Source organism: Equus asinus, chromosome 20 (assembly GCF_041296235.1).
Source record: "Equus asinus isolate D_3611 breed Donkey chromosome 20, EquAss-T2T_v2, whole genome shotgun sequence".
In the NCBI taxonomy this organism is placed as follows: Eukaryota; Metazoa; Chordata; class Mammalia; order Perissodactyla; family Equidae; genus Equus; species Equus asinus.
The window spans coordinates 94,992,741-95,011,695 of NC_091809.1; the positions used below are offsets into that span (position 1 = coordinate 94,992,741).

The 18,955-nt window shown below is 53.2% G+C and overlaps 1 protein-coding gene across 3 annotated transcripts in view; it reads right to left on the reverse strand.

Annotated features, from left to right (window-relative positions):
- Positions 1-248: 248 nt before the first annotated feature.
- Positions 249-18,955, reverse strand: part of GALNT18 (polypeptide N-acetylgalactosaminyltransferase 18) — a 340,368-nt gene continuing 321,661 nt past the window's right edge. For 2 of the 3 annotated variants that reach the window (XM_044752049.2, XM_014844172.3), the window contains 2 exons: positions 16,610-16,774; positions 249-676 (listed from right to left, as the gene is read on the reverse strand). In XM_044752049.2, coding sequence (XP_044607984.1) covers positions 530-676; positions 16,610-16,774 — 312 coding nt within the window. In that variant the 3' untranslated portion in view covers positions 249-529. Of the gene's footprint in view, positions 926-16,609; positions 16,775-18,955 lie in introns of all 3 variants that reach the window. The other variant, XM_014844174.3, reaches the window with a different exon arrangement.

Here is an 18,955-nt window from a genome sequence, read left to right on the forward strand (position 1 = left end):
GAGGATTGAAGAACTGGGCTGCCCTTCTGGGGAGGGACCTGCTGCCGGAGAAGCCCGTCTCGCCACCCTGGGCCTAACACAGAAGGCTGACAGCTTACACAACAAGCTCCCCCTGTTTGCAGGGGCTCGAAGCCTTTTTCTCAGGAGCGGGAAGGGCGAACAGGGACACATCTTTGGCTACAAGAACTCCAAGTTCAGAGGAGCCAGGCATGAATTTCCACCGAGCACCAAAATAACTGCAAAAACCCTTTTCTTAATCAATAGTATTTTATTGTCAGTTATAAATATTTTCCATTTGTCCCCTATTTACAGTTGCAAAATAGTTTATGATATTATACCCTCACCCACCATTCAGCATCTTTCTATAAACTCCATGAAAATTGAATAGGAAATAAAAAGATCTTTTGGGGGCCCACTAACCTGGTTCCAAACAACCCCACAAGGACAGCAGAGGACGTCGCAGCAGGTGCTACACAGTAGCAAAGGGGAGGGAGGGGCGGCTCCCGGGGCGGGGTGTTGGGGGGAGAGGTCAGGACGCCAGGCTCCTCAGGACGTTGGTGATGCTCCAGTGCTGGCCCGAGCACTTCTGCAGCACCAGCTGGAAGCCGAACTCCGAGTCGCTGTTCTCCTGCAGCTCCAGACAGCGCTTGGACTTGCGGTTCTGGATGGGGCCTCCCTAGGAGCCAGGGAAGGGAGCGGGGTCAGAGGGCGTAGAGGCAACACGGGGAGATGGGGGAACCTCAGTTCTCACGGCTGGTGGGGGCTGGGATTATTTGTGTGTCCAGATGCCTGGGATCCAGCAAGGCCATGACAGGTCTGGGATCAGCATTCCCACGAAGGCTCTGGCTCCACGTCCTAGATGTGTTGGTCTCCTCCCTGAGACTGAGCATGTGCTTCAGTTTTCTTCACAGGCCCTAGTTCTTTGCTAGGACAGAGGATGGAAACACTCCATGCCAACTTCTGTCTACCTGGCCGGGGTGGGGTATGCTGGTTAGCTCCCACAGCTCCTACTCCGGGGCCAGGCTCTGTTGCCCACAACCACAGGCTGGGTTCCTGCTCTGGAAAGCCTAGCTCCTCAGGACTACCTGACGATCAGCCTGAATTTGAGCATCACCAGAGGCCCAGGACCTCCTGCTCTGAGGAGTCATCTGTGCTGGCCTCAACCGAACTCTGGCTCCTGGATATTGCCTATTAGGCTGCTGAGCTCCCTCAGCCCTGGACATGCATGGTTTTCCCCCATGCTACCGATGTTCCAGAATGTTCTGTAGCCGTGTATATTCAGTTTATGCCCCAAAGCCTCTTGAAAGAAGGGATGTTCTGCTCCCCAAAGCAGCCCCACAGCAGCAAAGAGGAACCCCCCAATTTTTGCTTTTAGTGTGATCCTTGCAGGGCTTGGACATTCGGGCTGCTGGCTGTAAGCGGGGCATCAGCCTGGACTGTTTGAGCATCTCTGAGTTATACCAAAGACATGCTCACTGGGCTTTGGCCTCCCAAGCAGGCAGACTTGCTTAGGGTGGGTGGTGGTCCTTATAAATGGGCCCCTTGTAGCTTCATGGCACTTGAGGAGGTGGTCAAACTCACCTTTCCCCCAGAACCTACTCCTCCTGTGTTTCCCTCTCAGCAATAACCAAGCATTTGTGTGGGAAACCTGGGCATTTTCTTTGACATCTTCGCCTTCTCCCCAGTGTCTGAGTAGGCACCGAGCCCTGCCAGTTCCACTCCCCTCATGCCTTGTGACTGTCCCCTTATTCCTGCCCCATCACACTTGCCCTAGTTCAGCCACCATCTGCTCTCACCTGGACAACTGCACCAGCCCCTACCTGACCCCCTCCCGACCTCCAGAGGCAGGAAGACGGATCTTTCTGGAATGCACCTTTGGCCTGGAGGACACAGCCCGAGCTCCTTAGCACAGCACTGAAGGCCGTCACGGGGCGCTGCTGCGTCCCTCTCTGGCCTCATCTCCTCCCTCCGCTCCTGCACCTTCTGCTGCAGCCATACCAAACATCTTGTGGGTTTCTGAACCTATTTGCATTATTTCTGGACTTTGAACAGGCTGCGCCTGTGCCTGGGGTCCTCCTCCATGCTTCCTAGCAGGCGAAGCCATGTCATGTTCCAAGGCTCAGCTCCTGCTCCATTTCCTCCAAAAGTCTTCTCACCTCTCACCTCGCCCCACCTGCACTCCCTCTCGTCCAGTCTGCCCAGCTGGCTTGGTGCTCTTCATCTTGTGCCCTTTCTAGCTCAGCATTATTGAATGGTAGTGAAATTCCTCATTTACTTGTCTTTTCTCCCTCTAGATGGAGAGTTCTCTGTCTTATCAATTTCTGTGCCCTCAGCAACCAGCAAAAGGCCTGGCATGCAATAGGTGGTCAGTAAACATTGGCTGTCATGACCTATAGAGGTGAGAGGCAATGGGTCAGAGGTCAAGGTCACAGTGCTCAGGTGTTGCACTTGGAGTGGCTCTGAGAGACCCGGCAGCAGGGAGAGGGGGACCCTGCCTCTTAAGACTCTGCAGCCCATCCCCCAGCTGCATCCATCTCCAGTCTGCCACCCCCATCCCCACGGCGACTACTGACATCTCAGGAGAGCACTGACACTCAGTTCTCACAACCACTTAGGAGACTGGCAGTATCTACTGCAGCTGAACAAGCACATCCCTGCAACCCAACCATTCCACGCCCAGGTGTACATCTAGCAGAAACTGTGTGCAACAAAGACATGCATCCAAGTGCTTTCTGAAACATGATCTGTAAAAGCGCCAACCTGGAATCACCCCAAATGCCCATCATAGTAGAATGGATAAGTAACTTGTGGTATAGACACATAATAGAATACTATACAGCCGTGAAAATGACCAAGCTAGAGCCCCACTCAGTAACGAAAAATCTCACAAATGTTAGCAAAAGAAGCCAGACAAAGAATACAGACATAATTCTACTCATGCAAACTTCCCAAACAGGCAAAATAAAACCACAGTGTTAAAGCCAGGATGGGGGTTACCTTTGGGGGGGAGGAAGGGGGAAAATGATTGACAGGAGGCAAGAGAGGGGCTTCTGGGGTGCTGGTGGTGTGCTATTTCTGACCTGGGTGGTGGCTACATAGGCATCTGCTTTATTTTAAATCAAGTTGAACATTTATGCTTTGTGCCTTTTTCTGCATGTATGTGTGTTATTCTTCAAATAAAATAAAATTAAAACAAAAAAATCCAGCTCCCTCGGGAGAGACTTCGAGTAGTGGGTGACGGAGGCAGGGAGTGAGAAGCTGGGTGGCAGAGGGGGTTAGACTGTCTGTGTGAGTGTTGGGGGCATGGCATTTCCAATTTCCGGGGTGTGGGGGATGGCCCAGCAGCCTGCAAACCTCGTCAGAAGCATTCAAGTGAACAAAACATGTCCTCCTCCTGGGCCCCAAACCCTAGCAGCTGCCGAGGAGAGCAGCGGCCCACTGCACCCAGGAGCAGAGAGACAGCAAAGGGGAAGCCACCGAGGCAGCGAGCTTTATTAACTGGGGACCACTGCGCAGCCAGAGAGACGCCCGCAGGCTCAGGCCCCTAGAGGGCGGAGGACCCAGTGGCTGTCAACAGGGGCTCAGGAAGACCCAGAGTTTCCACGCAGGAAGAGACTTGAAGGCCCACCCTCTCGTTCTCATCCACATGCTGAGTGGCCTGTATACTTCAGCCACTGCTTGGCCCCGCCAGGGACGAAGTGCCCAGCCCTGAACAAGGGAAAGCGGGCTTTCCTTTCCCAGCTGCTCTGCCTTCGGAGCATCCTCCTCCCTTTGAACTAAAATCCTTGTTTGGGGGGCATCAGGCTGGCAAGCGGTCCCAAGATTGTCCCTCGGGTCCCTACACTTGGGTCGGCTCCTACTTCTCCATCCCTTCCCTTCCAATAGGGGAAGGTGAGTCCCCCTACCCCACCCACGGGTCTGTGCTTTTCCAGGTTAAAAATCTCGGTTCCTTGTGGGACAATTTTGTATATTTTTTTCATCCTGGTTGTCCTGGTTGTCCAACTCCAGTTATTTTGTGTCACTCTGAACTGACCAGAGCAGAGGGCCACCACCCCATTTCCACTGGACAACAGGCTTCTCCAACATAGTCAAGGAACTGGGCCTTTGGTCGACACAGCACGCTCCTGAACCACAATGGGATGATTGTGGAGGATGGCCTCAAGTTGTCCACCTTGGGGCCCCATCCTGTCCCTCAAAGACTTTTGGACCTAGAAGCATCCCTTATGACACTTGCTCCAAGCAAGGCCAGCCCCTCCATACGCCAAGCCCAGGTTTCTACGGCTTCTCTTTCTATGACCTGAGCATGCCTGCGCCCACACCAGGCTGGGCCACGGCACCGGTGCTCCTTGAGCAGGCCTGTGGCCAGCCTCCCCGGACCCTCCTGCATCGCCGCCAGCCCTGTGGTGGGCCCTACCCCTGTTGCTGGGTGCACAGCTCAGGCAGGGCGGGAATGAAACCAGCTCAGCTCTCTAATTCATGAAGTCCGCAGCGTTTCTGGCGATGGGATGCAAAGGAGGGAGTGCTGAACTAGGACGCTCCTTTTCTGGCTGTCAGCTGTGTGGCCTTGGACAAGCCGCTCCGCCCTTCTGGTTCCATTGTCTCTAGGGCCAGAGGATAATTTCTGTCCTGATTACTGGAGGATGAGCAGAAGACTGATGGGAAACCCCTTATCAGCTTTAAAACAACAAGTGGGTGTGAGGCTGTTCAGAGTATCAGGATGGGGGCTCCAGAAAAACCGCAGGACAAGCAGAAAAAGGAGGCCAGGCCCAGTGCCTGTGTACTCTGCTGAAGATTCTGACTGCTCAGCATCTCCTCAGGGGCTGGGTGACCGTCCCCTGGGCCACTGAAGCTTGGAGAAGTTTGTCCAAAAGAGAAGAGGCCGCAGCCCCCTCCTTTCCCACCAGCCACTCAGGCACATTCTTCCACGGGGCACCTTGCCAAGGCGAGAGAGGGAGGCGGGGGCAGAGGTCTCTGAGAAGTAAAGTGTTCCTTCAGAGACTCAACTATGACATTTCCCAGGCCCTACCCTGGCCCAGCCATGCCCTCAGCACCCTGGAGACAGGAAGCGTGGTGATCTTGGGGCAGAAACAGCCAAGAGCCAGGGTGGCGTCCAGGAAGGATGTGGAAGAAATGGAGTGAGGTCAAGAGCAGGTCTGTGGAGGAGACAGAACCTCAGTGAGAGTATCTGGGCCTGTCGGGGAGGGCAGAGGGCGAGGCCAAGGAGAGCTCCTCCCCGGAGGCTCTGAGAGGAGAGTCTTCTAGAACGGGGAAGGAAGGCCACCTTGGAAGCCCTGCTGAGCCCTGGCATATGTCTTGGGAACACATCCGGGGTGTGGAGGGAGGAGCGAGGCCACCATCTGGTGCTAGAGCTGGCACTGGCCCCTGGCATGGCCCCCGGCATGGCCCCCTCCTGTCTTCCTTCTCAGACCTCGACCTCTTTCACTGAACGGACTGGCTCTCACCCTCTCTCTGGGCACATGCCAGTCACCACAGCTGCAAAGGGGCCTCCCTGTCCTCCATTCAGTGCCTTCCTGTGAGCTCGGCACCTTGGGAGCAGCCTGGCCTTGTCACTGTCTGTGCCTCCATCTGCGGGCTCCGCACCTGAGATAAAAGTGTGACAGCTGACGCTTGTTTACCACGTCCCTGGCACCGTGTCAAGTACTCACACGCCCAGTCTCACGTCTTCCTCACAATAACCCCGAGGTGGAGATGACAATTATCCCCATTTTATAGAATTGGAGACTGAGACTCAGAGAGGTTGGGAGACTTGCCCAGGGTCACACGGTCAGTCAGTGGTAGAGCCAGGCTGGGAGCCCCGGAGTCCACCCTCTTCCGTGTTCCTCACTAGGATAGGTGGCCAGGCCCACCCCACCATTCAGTCCACCCCATGCCTGTCGCAAGGTGGTGGACAGGACTGGGAGCTGTTGGTGCCCCAACCCCCCAGGTGGAGGAGGGTCGTCTTGACCTTCAGGGGGCTCTGGGGAGCCAGTCTGGCCTGGTCCCGATGAGGGCTCTCTGCAGAGACATGATCCATCCATCCGTGGGTCCCCCCATCAGATACGTCGTGAGGGCCTACCACGTGCCGGGGACAGTCTCGGCCCCGAGACTCATCAACAACCAAACAGGAAAAGATCTTGTCTCTGCGGAGACTGTATCCTAGGAAGGGGCACACAGTCAATTCTCCAGTGTGTCTGGAGGTGACCAGGCTGTGCACAGAAGTGTGGGGCAGTGCCGCGGGCTGCAGGTCTGCGTCCCCCTGAGATTCCTGTCGGAGGCTGAAGCCCCAGGTGACAGCATTTGGAGGTGGGGTGCTCCGGAAGGGATTAGGTCCTGAGGGTGGGGCCTCATGAATGGGACTAGTGCCCTTATGTGAGGAGACCCCAGGGAGATGATCTCCCTCTCTGCCACGTGAGGACCCAGGGAGAAGGCGGCCGTCTGCCAACCAGGCAGCAGGCTCTCACCAGACACGGATACCCAATCTGCGGGCACCTTCATCTTGGCCTGCCAGCCTCCAGGACTGTGAGCGATAACATCTGCTGTGTAAGCTGCCCAGTCTATGGTCTTGTCACCGCAGCCTGAATGGATTAAGACAGGCAGGGGGAGAGGGCTGCCCCACGGGAAGAGGTGGTCAGGGCGGGCCTCCACGAGCAGGAGTGGTCTGAGCAAAGACACAAGCAGAGGAGGAGCCGGGAGATGGGGGGAGAGCCCCGTGCCCAGAGCGAAGCCGTGGGACAGGGCAGGCATGGGGTGGGGGAGGGCACGAAGCCCCAGAGGTGAGGGAGGGGCAGGCCATGTGGGGACTTTGGCCCTTAATCTGGTGACACAGCCAGGGCCAGCCGTCGCAGGGCCGCACTGACATGGTAACCAGTCACTCTGCCGGCTGTGCTGAGCGTAGAGCATTGGAGGAAGGAGGGAAGCCGGGACCTGTCACCACCTCTGGCCAGGTGCAGGGCTCCGGGGGCTGCAGCTGAAGCCTCTGGGAAGGTGCGGTCACCTGGTTTACTGGTCCAGTCATCTAAATTATCTGTGTAATACTTACAACTACAGGATCTGGAAACACACAATACTTTTAATTAAAGAATTTAAATAAGGGCAATTAAACCTGGCAGGAGAGACGCTGCAGCACACAGACAGCTTAATTGGAATGGAAGTCAAATTAAATATGGAAACAGCGTTAAAAAAAAAAAAACCTGAAAGCTGAATGTATAGAATTAAGAAGGCTAATAATTTCTAGAGCTGGGTGCCCAGCCCCCAGCTGAGTTCCTTTCCTTTTGGGCCTAAGTAGTGACTGCAAAGAGCGTGTGAGGGTGTGAGGGAAGCAAAGAACATAGGACTTTGCTCCCAACCTTGCCTCTGGCCCTCCCTGGCTGTGTGACCCTGGGTAAGTGGCTGAGCCTCTCTGGGCTTCAGTCTTCCAATTTGCAAAAGGTGCAAGAGCACGGTGGGGCACTCTGGTTTTGTCTCCACCTGGACCACTGACTATGTACACACTGGCCCATGGAGCTGGGGTCCATGAGCTTCCTGGGCCGAGGCACTGAGGAGGTGCCTTGGATTACACAGCCATGCACTTCTTCTCTGCCTCAGTTTACCCAAGTGTGTGTCTGTGGCAGCTGGGAGTGGAACCAGACTAAGTAACCGAGTTCCTCCTGGAGAGGTGGGTTGGGTAAGGGCTAGCTGGAGTCCCTGAGGGCTTGTTAAGCTAGAGAGCACTGCGCTCCACTTTCTGACCCAGCAGGTCTCTGCTGGGGCCTGAAAATGTGCCCTTTTAAGTTCCAGGTGCTGCTGCTGCAGGTGTGGCGGTCCAGGGACCACCCTTTGGGGATCACAAACAAAGAAGCCATCACCCTCCCTCAGGACAGGGTTGGGCCACTGGTCACTTGCGCTCACCTCCCTGGGAGGAGCATCTGACCATCTGGGCTGAGCCCAGGCTGGCCTCATGCCTGCAGTCAAGGTGCTCACGGGGAGGCTGTGCGTGGACGGAACCCGGTATTCTGAAGACGTCACCGCTCATTTCGGAGCTCCTGTCCCACTGTCCTTTCTCATTTTCTTTCCCCAGGAAGTGGCCCAGTGGGTCCTGGGCTTTAAGGACAGGGGGCTTGGAGTTTCCAGGTTAGGTAGTTAACAATCAGTAATCAAATACTTTCAAGCATGGGTGGGATGTTCGTACTAATTAAAGAAACCCTGAGATTGAGTCTTTTTGTAGAGGAACGTGGTCTTGCTGGATTATGAATATTCACTCAACAAGTACTCAGGTGCTTGTGTTTCTTAAAGGAGTCTCACCTGCATCTGTGTGAGAGTGGGCTGGGACTTGCCGTGAAGGGCCGCTGGACTGAAGACGGGGTGACAGCAGCGTCAAGTGCAAAGGGAAGGTGAAGGGGTGATGGAGACAGCAAGATGGCTGGAGGATTTGCTGAGGAGGCAGGCGTCCAGCCAGTTCACACCCACCTGCCACTGGCCCGGCCGGGAGATCTGAGCCCCAAACTCCCATTGCAGCCATCCCCTGGTTTTCTAGAGGCAAGCCAAAGGCACCACGGTGTGGTGGTTTAAAGCATGGACCCCATATTTGACAGAATTCCCAGATTTGACTTTGAACAAATTACTTAACCTCTCTGTGCCTCAGTTTCCTCATCTGTAGAATGGGGATAATTAAAGTACCTAATGGCATTGTCGTGGGGATGAATATTTGTCAAGCAGTTACAATACGACCTGGCACATAGTAAGGACCATATAAACGTTTGATAAATAAACTTTGAAATCTCACCCAGGTCGGAGTGATGGGGGCTGAGCCCTCTCACCTGGTTCTGGCTCCTGATCTCTGCGGGATGAGCAGGAGGAGAGGGAGGCACGGACTGCCATAAACCACGAATAACTAAGACAACACTCGGGGCCCCAACAAAGCTTTGTCAGTCCTTCAAAACTGGACAATTCTACACTTGTGCCTTCATGTGACGTGGAAATAAAAAGCTGTTTTATTCCAGAGCCACGAGGAAATACCCGATTATAGTCTTTTCTTCTCAGTACAAAAGGTTCCCGAAGTTGGACTTCCCGACAGCACTTGCAGATCGCAGCAGGAGCAAGTCAAGGACTCCTCCTGCCTGCGTGCTGGGAAATTCTCTGGCAGAATTAGCGGTGCTCCCTGGGAAATGTGCTCTGCAGTAGGTTCTTTTTGGAGTGGGTTGCTCATCTTGCATCAAATGATCAAATCAGACCCCACAAATCAGAGCCAAGACAGGCAGACTTGGCTCTGCGCTCAGCTCTCTTCTGGGCAGTCTCCTCATAATCTCGAAAATCGCCTCTCTCCTGGCATTAATAGACATCTCTGGTGTGATCTTCGAAGTTCCCCATTGGAAAATGCATGAATGCTGCTGAGAAGGGGGCGGGCCCAGGAGCCGAGGCGTGGGGACGGCCCACCAGCGGGAACACCGTTCTGGGTGCCCTCGGACTCCCAGATGGGCCTCGCCAGTGTCTCCACCAGAGAATCCCAATAGCCAGCAGGAGTGATGCACACCCTAGCATCTGGAGGCAGCGTGAAATACAGTCTGAATACCCTGACATTTCATCAGAGCCTCCTGTTCTAAAACATATCCATACAGATTTGCACTCCACTCCATACAATATGCACACTTGTTTAGTAGAAAACGCTCCCACCTGCCTCCCCAAAGCTGAAGTGACACCAAGAAGTATGTGTTCATCCTGGAACTTTGGGTGCCCACTTAACGCATGTCTGTGCATTGCAGTTCGGACTCACCACCAGCTAAAAGTGTTCTTTGTAGGATCTGGGAACTTCCCAACTAAGCAGGGCCCTTTGACTATTACGCTGAAATGTCCTTGAAATACTGTCATACTATTCATTTTTTTTTCAGCATGCACGGCATGCACGCAAGGAGTCATCGATGGCAGGGTTTTGTTCATCTTGCAGTCTCATGCAAACCCAGCTCAAGACGTGGCACAGAGGAGGCCTTTAACTAAGATTTGTGAATTTTTATTTATTTCTTTTTTGCTGAGGAAGATTAGGCCAGAGCTAACATCTATGCCAATCTTCCTCCACTTTATATGTGGGTTGCTGCCACAGCATGGCTGATGAACAGTATAGGTCTGTGCCTAGGATCCAAACCCACAAACCCAGGCCACTGAAGCAGAGCATGCCAAACTTAACCCTTATGCCATGGGGCCAGCCCCCAAGATTTGTAAATTTTTAATAAAGGACTCCCTCATTTGATTAACAGCACGCTGGGGGTCTCCTCTGTCTCAGGCTTTGCATTAGGAGCCAGAGGAACTGAAAGGGTAAGACACAGTCCTGCCCTCTGGTCTATTGGTTGATGGAAGAGAGGGGCATGGAGTGAAATAATGGATATAAATTCCATAAAGTGGGATGAAGATGATCCTCATATAGGGGTTCAGCTCATTTTCAAATTCATGGTGTTTTTCTATTAAGGCAGGTCCAGTGGGACTTCTAGGTGGAAAAAGCCCTTCTCAGAGTTTGCTGTCTAACTTCAGCTTAAAATTACAGAACTTCAGGGCTGGCAAGCCCTTAAAACCATCCAGTCCAACTCCATTTAGAGCTATAGAGCCTTGATGTCCTGCTGAGCGGTGCCCTCAGCCCGCCTCTTCCCTGAACGGCCAACCTTGTGTCTGGATAACTCTAACTATGAGAGAGCCGCTCTCTAAATGGTCCTTGATTCTCCCTGCACAGGTCCTCCCTCAGAACCACACAGGACAAGCCTGCTCGCTCTTGCACAGGGCAGCCCTTGGATATTGGAAGGCAGAGCTCCAGTTCTCCTGAGGTCTTTCTGGTCCAACAGCTCCCATTCCTTCAACCGTGCATTCAAGTAGATAGACAGACTTTAAGGAAGTTGCACCTTAGAGGATGCACATCATAAGAGCCTTGCTATGGCAAGAATCCTTTGATAGCATTTGCTATCAAAATTTCCAGCATTTGCTTAGCCACTCATAGTAATGGTGGCTGGGGGACGGTGGGTGTCTCCTTGCCACCGAGAGGCAGTCCACTGCTTTGCTTGACAGGTGTCCTGCCACCAAGTTCTCCTCTGTAGTGACGTGAAATCTGCTTTCTCCCTCTCCTTCCATTGTTCCAGGGGTCACTGACTAAATGCCTCTTTCAGTAACACTGTATTACCAAATCCCAGAACCCCCCAAATCTCAGTATGCTGGGTGCTCTTAGAAGATTGAAAATCCTATACTTCATGCATGTGAATTTATAATCCCAGTAGGTAGTCAGTTTAGGAAATTCTTTAAAGCTGGAGGAGCCACAAGCTAGAAAAATCATCAAAGGCAACAACTACCACTTCCAGTGTGAATACAGTTTCAAGTATTGATGTTGGAAACATTGGCTGTTTGGAGATAGACGTATTGCTCGAGAGGGACAACTCTGGCTGCCTACTGACTGTTCTTCCAACCCAGAGCCTGGGGTGGTCCTGGCTTAACAATCCCCTCACAACTACCTCCTTTTAATCCATCACGACTTCCAACAGACTGCTGAGATGTCTCTCAAAGTCCTCCCCAACAGCTGCCTGGCCCCACGCTCCCCCTGGCTGCCAAGTCTGCCTCTTCTCTCTCGGGGACAATGGAACAGCCCCCTCACTTGATTCCCTGTCTCCAGCCTCTTTCCTTCCAATCCACCCCGTACTCTGCTGCCAGGGGGACCCAGCCCCCATCACGGCAATCCACTACTTAAGAACCTTGCCTCGTTCCTCCCTTTGCTTCTAAAGTGAATTCCAAACTGCTTGGCATGGCGGCATGGCTTTCAATGACCACCACTGTCCGCCCAAACTGACTCTGATGTCTGGTCTCTCTCAGGTCCCACTGAAAATTCTAAATCCCCCACACACCGACTCTGGATTTCTAGCCCCAAGCCTGCTCTTTTTCCTGCCTTTGCCCAGGCTCAGCCTCTCCATGGGGTGTTCTTCCTTTTGGCGCCTGGGAACTGTCCTGAAACTTTCAAGATCCAGATCCAACAAGCCTGGAATGTGAAGCCATCCCCAAGTCCAGCAGACAGAGCCCATCACCCCGGGCTCCCAGAACATTGTACCCCCCTCGTTTCTGCTCTCATCATCTAGTTTTGCTGTATGCTTTGATGCCCATGAGCTCCTCCAGGGCAGAGGCCATGTCTGATTCATACCTGCACCACTCCTGCCCAACCCCTCAGCTCAATAAATGTTTGATGAATGACTGACGGAAAGAATGTTCATCATCGGAAAATTGCTCATCAGAGCCCTGTACATCAGCATTGCCAAGAGATGTTTTCATCAAACGCGGTTTTTCAGTGTCAGTATCTGCTGCTGTCCTGATTCATCCTGGAGCGTTGGAAATTCATAAGAGCTCACGAGGGTTAGAGGAAGGCATTTTGTTTGTTAAACAGAAAATCAGGGTATGAGATAGAACACTAAGATATGCAAATGCTTATCTTCTTTGTAGGAGAACCTGGGAGAAGCACACTGGATTATTTTGAAATTAATTTAGCCTGAGTGTCTGTGGAGTCTAAATGTGGCCCTCAGGAGAGTAAATAATGCAGAATGTGAAACCAGAAAGGAGATCTGAAATGCACCAGTAAAAGATCCTTTCAGCCCAACTCCTGCACCAGAACATTCTAGCCAGTAGGATCCCCATGTAATTTGTAAAGATTACAACCTGTTGCAAGAAAATTAGCCAGAGCACATGACTTTAATCATTTAAGAGGCTGCCAGCTTCCTCTGGCCTCGTCAACAGTAGCTCCTGACCACTGAGGCCTCGGGGACAGGTTCCAGGTCGCTTGATTAATATTGATCATTTTGCATGAAGCAAAAATTTCACGTATGTTAATTCTTAGATAGCAAGTGAGAGTGGCTGTCCTGGGTTTGCAAATGAGGGATTTAAAAATATTATTTCCAGCAGTTCCCCTTAGCAGAAGAATCAAAGATGTGATAGCCGAAGCACTCTGGGAATTTTAATTCGATACATGAGTAGTAGCTGGAAACCACCAGGGCCCCGGGGCTCCGCGTGCCAACATGGCCTGCTTTGTCAGTTCCTGTGTCCCTTGAAGCAGGAATGGTGTGGGGCTGCCTGTTCAAGGCCATGCGCTGAGATGAGGAAATGAAGGAGCTGGATTTTGGGGTGTCTTTGGCTCGAGGACACCCATTCTAGGGGAATGTTCCTGTCTCTGCCTCAATCAGGGATGGAGAGATGAGATGAGGACCAGCCAGCCAGGGGCACCAAGACTTCTAGCTCTGCACAGGGGATGGAGCTGTCACCGCAGCCTGAGAGCTCGGGGCCCCTGGGGGAAAGCTGCCTGTCTGGAGGGCTGGAAAGGAGGCGGATGTGCCTGTGGGGAGGGCTGGGATGTCATAGCGGTCCGGGTTCGGATTCAGCCAGCCTGATTGAACTCCAGCTCCATGGCTCTCAGGTCCTGTGACTTAACCTCATTTTGTCATCTTTGAGATGGAGTTGCTCAGCTTATTAACACTGAACTGTGTGATACTGGACAGAGAGGCCGAGGTTCCTCAGACAGAGGGAGCTCTGATTCCCTGGTGATTCTGGAGCTCCTCAGAGGAGCAAGGCCCCAGAAGGGACCAGGGAGCTTACTTCAGTTCAGGAACACTCAGATCCAGGTGACACAGAGTCCCCAGAGGGCAGGCACCCTGCTGGGCTGTGAACTCCAGGGGCTCTTCCAGCCCAGCCCAGGGTCCCCTTCCCTCCTCCTCCTCCCAGGGAGTGGACGCAGCCTGCTCATCCATTAGAGCATGCGCAGCCACACCTGTCAACACGTCTGACCCACAGCACGAACAGCTGGGCTCCTCGGGTCAGCCTCAGACCTGCCCTGAGAGGAGAGGTTGGTGGCTGGCAGGGCCATGAGGACCCCAGGGTCATGTGGAGCAGACAGGGGAGGGAATGGCTAAACTTCCAAACTGCATTTCAGCCTCTTGCTAACTCTTCCTCCTGCCTCTTTCCCTCTTCTAGAATCTCCCCTTCCCATTCAGCCCCACAATTCCTGCCACAGGGGGTTTTCCAAAGCCCAGGCCTAAACACATCAGCGCCCTGTTGCACATTTTCACCCTCATGGACCAGGTCCAGGCCCTGTGGTCCCCTTGACCTGGTCCAGCGGCCCTCCAGGCTCATCCCCGCTGTGCCCACCAGGATCCAGCCGCACCTGTTCCTGCAGCTCCCTGAATGTGGCTTGAGTTTGATGCCTGGAGCTTTTGCATATGCTGTTCCCTCTCCCTGAAATGCCCTTCACTACTTCTATACAGAGCAAGCTCCTACATCTTCTTCAAAGTCCAAGTGAAGTACTAAGTCTTCTGAAAAGCTACCAGCCCTGCCCCAATCCACCCCACCATCTTCCTGCCCCGTTTCTTTCTCAATCCACTGGAGCAAGCGGAACCTGGGGACCCAGCAGGCCTGGCTGCAGATAGCAGAGAGCAGCCCCATGTGAGGCCCCATACAGACCCTCCTGATGGATGATCTCCAGACCACCCCAGCGAAGTCAGCCCTGACTCCACGGGGCCCGATATGTCACTTTCTCTCTGTTGCCTCCAGCTTGCAGGCCCATTTTGCATCTATCCTGAGCTGGGAAAAAACAACCCCTTCACCACCAAGCACACACCCGGCCCTGCCCCCGACCACACGCCTCCAGGCCATCCCCCGCCTCTCAGTCTAATGGAGGGCAGAGGGGAAATGGAGCTCTGTCCGGTGTCGCTCTGGGGCCAGAAACCTGGCAGAAAAAAGTGACAAGGCTTGTGCTGAGCACAGTGTGGGGTCAAAGCAGACCACAGCTGGGCATCCGGTGCTTCACCAGGAGAGAGGGAGGTGGGAGGAGGACAGGCCCCTCAGCCCTGACCCTGACCTCCTTCCAGGGGGCCACCTCCAACAGACTCCCGCGATTAGAAGTAACAAAGAGAATCTGAAGTCCTTCAGGAACAATGCTAAACAACACGAGCACCCTGGGCGTGATATCTAACATCTTTGTGCCTCTGTCTCCTCCCCTATGATGTCGGGCTAATGGCACCCATCACATCCAGCTGTGTGAGGGTTAAGTGTGCTAGTCAGTCCAGGTGATGAGAAAGCCCGGCCCAGAGCACGCCCAGCATGAACAAGTTAGCTACTCTCTCACTGGGACAGGACTTTACAGTGTACAGCACAGGTCAGAGGTCATATGGACAGGAAGCGGCAGGGGCAGGAGGCACAGTTCTCGTGCTCCATTCCTTTCCATTGAACCCACACATTTTGCAGGCCCAGCCAGGACTCAGAGCTGCCACATGCACCCCCTGCCTGCCCTCAGAAGGGCTCCCATTGGCTCCCCGTGCTGCTCCCCAACATCTGCTTTCCTGGGGTCACAAAGCCCCAGCCTGGGCTCTTGCGCCTGTTCTCCAGCTAGCCCCTAAATCTATGACCGTGTTTTGAGCTTGCTGCTCAGTACTAACCTTCACCACCCATTTAGGACCTGACTAAGGGTCTCTCTCAGTCCTCTGGTTCCACATACCCAGACCACAGGTTGAAGGTGCCCTGTACCCAGTGAACTTGACGTAGCCGGGAGCTCCCCTTCCCCACCCCCACCTCAAGGGAGAGTCCCTGGACACGGGACTGGAGTCACAGTGTGGCCAACCGCACACCTCCCTCCTATACCCATCAGCCTCCTCCCCAGGGAAGGGGCAGCTTGCTAGAAGCCTTGAGTAGGCTCTCTGACTCTCAGTCCTGTGAGTATAGACAGTCCCTTCTTGACTTCCCTGGAAGCATGCTCCACGTGCAGCCCCGAGCAGCCCTGATGCCCTGGAATCACATGGGCTCCCTCACCTGCCCTTATGAACACTCTCCCTGCACCACGTGGGGGGGTGCGCATCCCTATCCGTGGGCAGAAACTCATCCTAACCTAGTGGATTCCTCGGGGCTGGGAGGCCTCTGGGCCGAGGCCCAGGCTCTCTTCAAAGCTGGGTCACTGCAGGCCCCTCCAGCTGGGTGTCTTGATCCTTGGGCATCATTTTATAACTGGGTCAATGAAGAGCAGGAAGATAAACAGGGGCCCCAGAATTGATGGAGACAGTACAGGAATGTTCCACGGCCATGAGTGTGCAGACTGCCCTTCACAAAATGGCCCCAAGTCACTGTCCTGCGAGGAAACCTCATGCCCTAGATGACCCCATACTGGGAGGAAGGCAGAGGGGGTCAGAGGCCAGAGATCAGAGAAAACCCAGCACTGTCTGTATCTGGGAGACTGGGCACTTCATCTCATGAGAAGGGGCTTGTGAGGAAGAAATGTGAGGGTTTAAAGTGAGAGAGACTCGAGTTTAAATCCTGGCCCTGCCCCTTACTGTGTGACTTTGGGCGGGTGACTTTCCTCTCTGAGCCTGTTTCCTTATATGTAAAAATTAAATAAAATGATAAAACAACAATGACAATAATAATAATAACCTCCCTCAGAGCCAACATCAAGAGTCAATGAGCTAACATATGCAAAACCCCCAGCATGTAGTAGTTGCTCAGTAAATCCTGAGAACTGGCCTGGAGTCACAGCCTCCCTATGGCCACAGAGTCCCCCTCTGCCCCCATGCCCTCCCTGGCCCCTGCGGCCCCTCTCCCCATTTTTCTACGCTGTTGCTCTTCCAGAGGGCTCTGGGGCTGGTACCTGAGAGAACTGCCAGTGAAGCTTCATTCTCTTGGCTTTGGCGTAACTGCACTCGATGAGCCGCGGCCGACTGTTGACGTCCACCAGGCACCGGTTGTCATCATCATCGACAGTGGGACTCAGGACACCCACGTGGATCTGCCCACTGCTGGTGTAGTACACGTTCTGAGGGCGGGGGGAGAACGAGGTTAAATGCTAATGACCAGAGAGACGGGAGGGTAGGTGGGGCTGCTCCCCGGGCAGCAGGCAGAGAGATCACAGTCCAGTCGCCTTCAGATTCTTTTCTGTTGCAACGGACAGGAAGAAACCCTTCTGCATTATGATGCAGTATAGTATCTGGTCCACACGTAGAACTGAAACAAAATTTTGAAGAAATAAAACAGCCCTACTGTATGCAATGAACTATTCTCTATTGTATTCTTTCATTGAAAAATATTGTCACAACCTTTTAAATTGATTTCACCATCCACAGTTTAAAAAACACTTCTTGAATCCACTACTTACCGGCTTGCCAACTTCTTCCCTCTGTGAATATTTTGCACAAGATACTGTGCTTGGCTGGTAGCTAAAGAGCCGAAGACCTGGGCCAGGCCTTAGAGGAGTTCAGGGTCTTGCGGGATGGGACGTATGCAACAGGTAACTTTCATGCATACTAAGACTGTGAAGAGCAGGGCGTGGCAAACTTTCTTAACAGGCCAGATGGCAAATATTTTTGGTTTTGCGGGTGTGTTGGGAGGTCCCCAAGGCCACCCCCAGGTTCGATGATTCGCTAGGACTCACAGGACTCAGCATATAGTTGGACTCAAGGCTCTGATTTATTACAGCAAAAGGATGCAAATCAAATCAGCAGAGGGACAAGGCACAGGGCGCAAAGTCTGGGGGAACCAAGCATAGCTTCCAAGTGTCCTCTCCCCATGGTGCGCAGGATGCACGGGATCCCCCAGCAAGCAGTGGAGACGGCGCGTGTGAAGGGGTGTCTACCGGTGAAGCCTGTCAGACTCAATGCCAGGGGTTTTTACTGGGGGTTGGTCACATAGACAGCCTCTCCCTGGTAGGTACCAAATTTGAGACTTCCAGAAGGAAGGCAGGTATTTAGTGTAAATCATATTGTTTGTACAGTCGGCCCAGTGAGCCCCTCTTATCAGTTGTGGGAATGGCGGCAACTCTCCTGAAACCCAAGGTCCCAGTTAAGGGCCCACCTTGTGAGCAGGGCTTTCAAAGGAGAGCCATCAGGTCTGCTGTGGTAACTCTTGTCTGCACAGAGGGCCGTGCAGTCTCTATTACTCGACTCTGCCATCGTAGCATGAACACAGCCATGGACAGTACACAAATGAATGGCTGTGTTCCAAAAACACTTTATTTACAAAAATGGGGGCTGTCCCATGGGCTGACATTTGCTGGCCCTGGTCTAGAGGAAAGCCACATGACCCTTCAGTCACTTCCCCAGCCTCAAGCAGTGGTTCCCAGCAAGGGCTCTGAGTGGGCAGTCGGGTTCTCTGAGCTCCTTTCCTCATATCACTAAAGACATTAACACCCCCACCTCCGATTAGGCCCCATGGGCAAGTTGAGATATTGCCTTTCTTTGCTTTAGGTTAGAATTCAGGGTGGGCCCTCTTGTTATTTTGATCTATTCAAAAATTCTCACTGGTAAATAGTTTTGATTAACTCCAAATGATAAAATGAAGTATTTCTTGTCTTAGTAAAGAGGGTGGTTGACAAGGACTTTTTAAACATGGGTGCGGGGCGTAAAAGGGATGGTGGGATGAGAAGAATGTGCAGGCAAGGAGGGTAAGTAAGGGATGGTCCTTTGGGGGCATGTTCTTCCTACCCTCAGAAGTCCAGGGAGGCGTGGAGAGGCAGGCAGGGTCACTTCAGACATAGCAAGAGCCTCAGGCCAACGAGTCAGTTGAGGTCCCAACAGGAAACAGATGGCACACTCAACAGACAAGAATCCGAGAAGGATACAACAAAGGTATAATTCTCAGTGGTGTGGGTAGGGTGAAAGGGAGCCACAGGGATAGTATAGTTCCCTGGGATGGTAACACAGAGCTGTTACCACTCCCAGGCCCAAAGGGATGAGAGGAGAGAACAGTTACCAGAACCTGTAAGAGAAAAGTTTTGTAGACAGAGCTGACTTTTGAGAAGGGAGGTTTGGTGGTAGTGGTGACTGGGGGTGAATATCCCAGCTCCACCCTCCCCTCGCCACCAGGTTCTTCTGCTGGGTCGGCTCACTGGTGGAACCCAAGTGGAAGCCAGAGAACATGGAGCCCATTGCAACATTCCATAGAGTCAGCCTCACAGGGTGGAAGGAAAGGATGGAGGGCGGATCTGGAAGGACAAACGGAA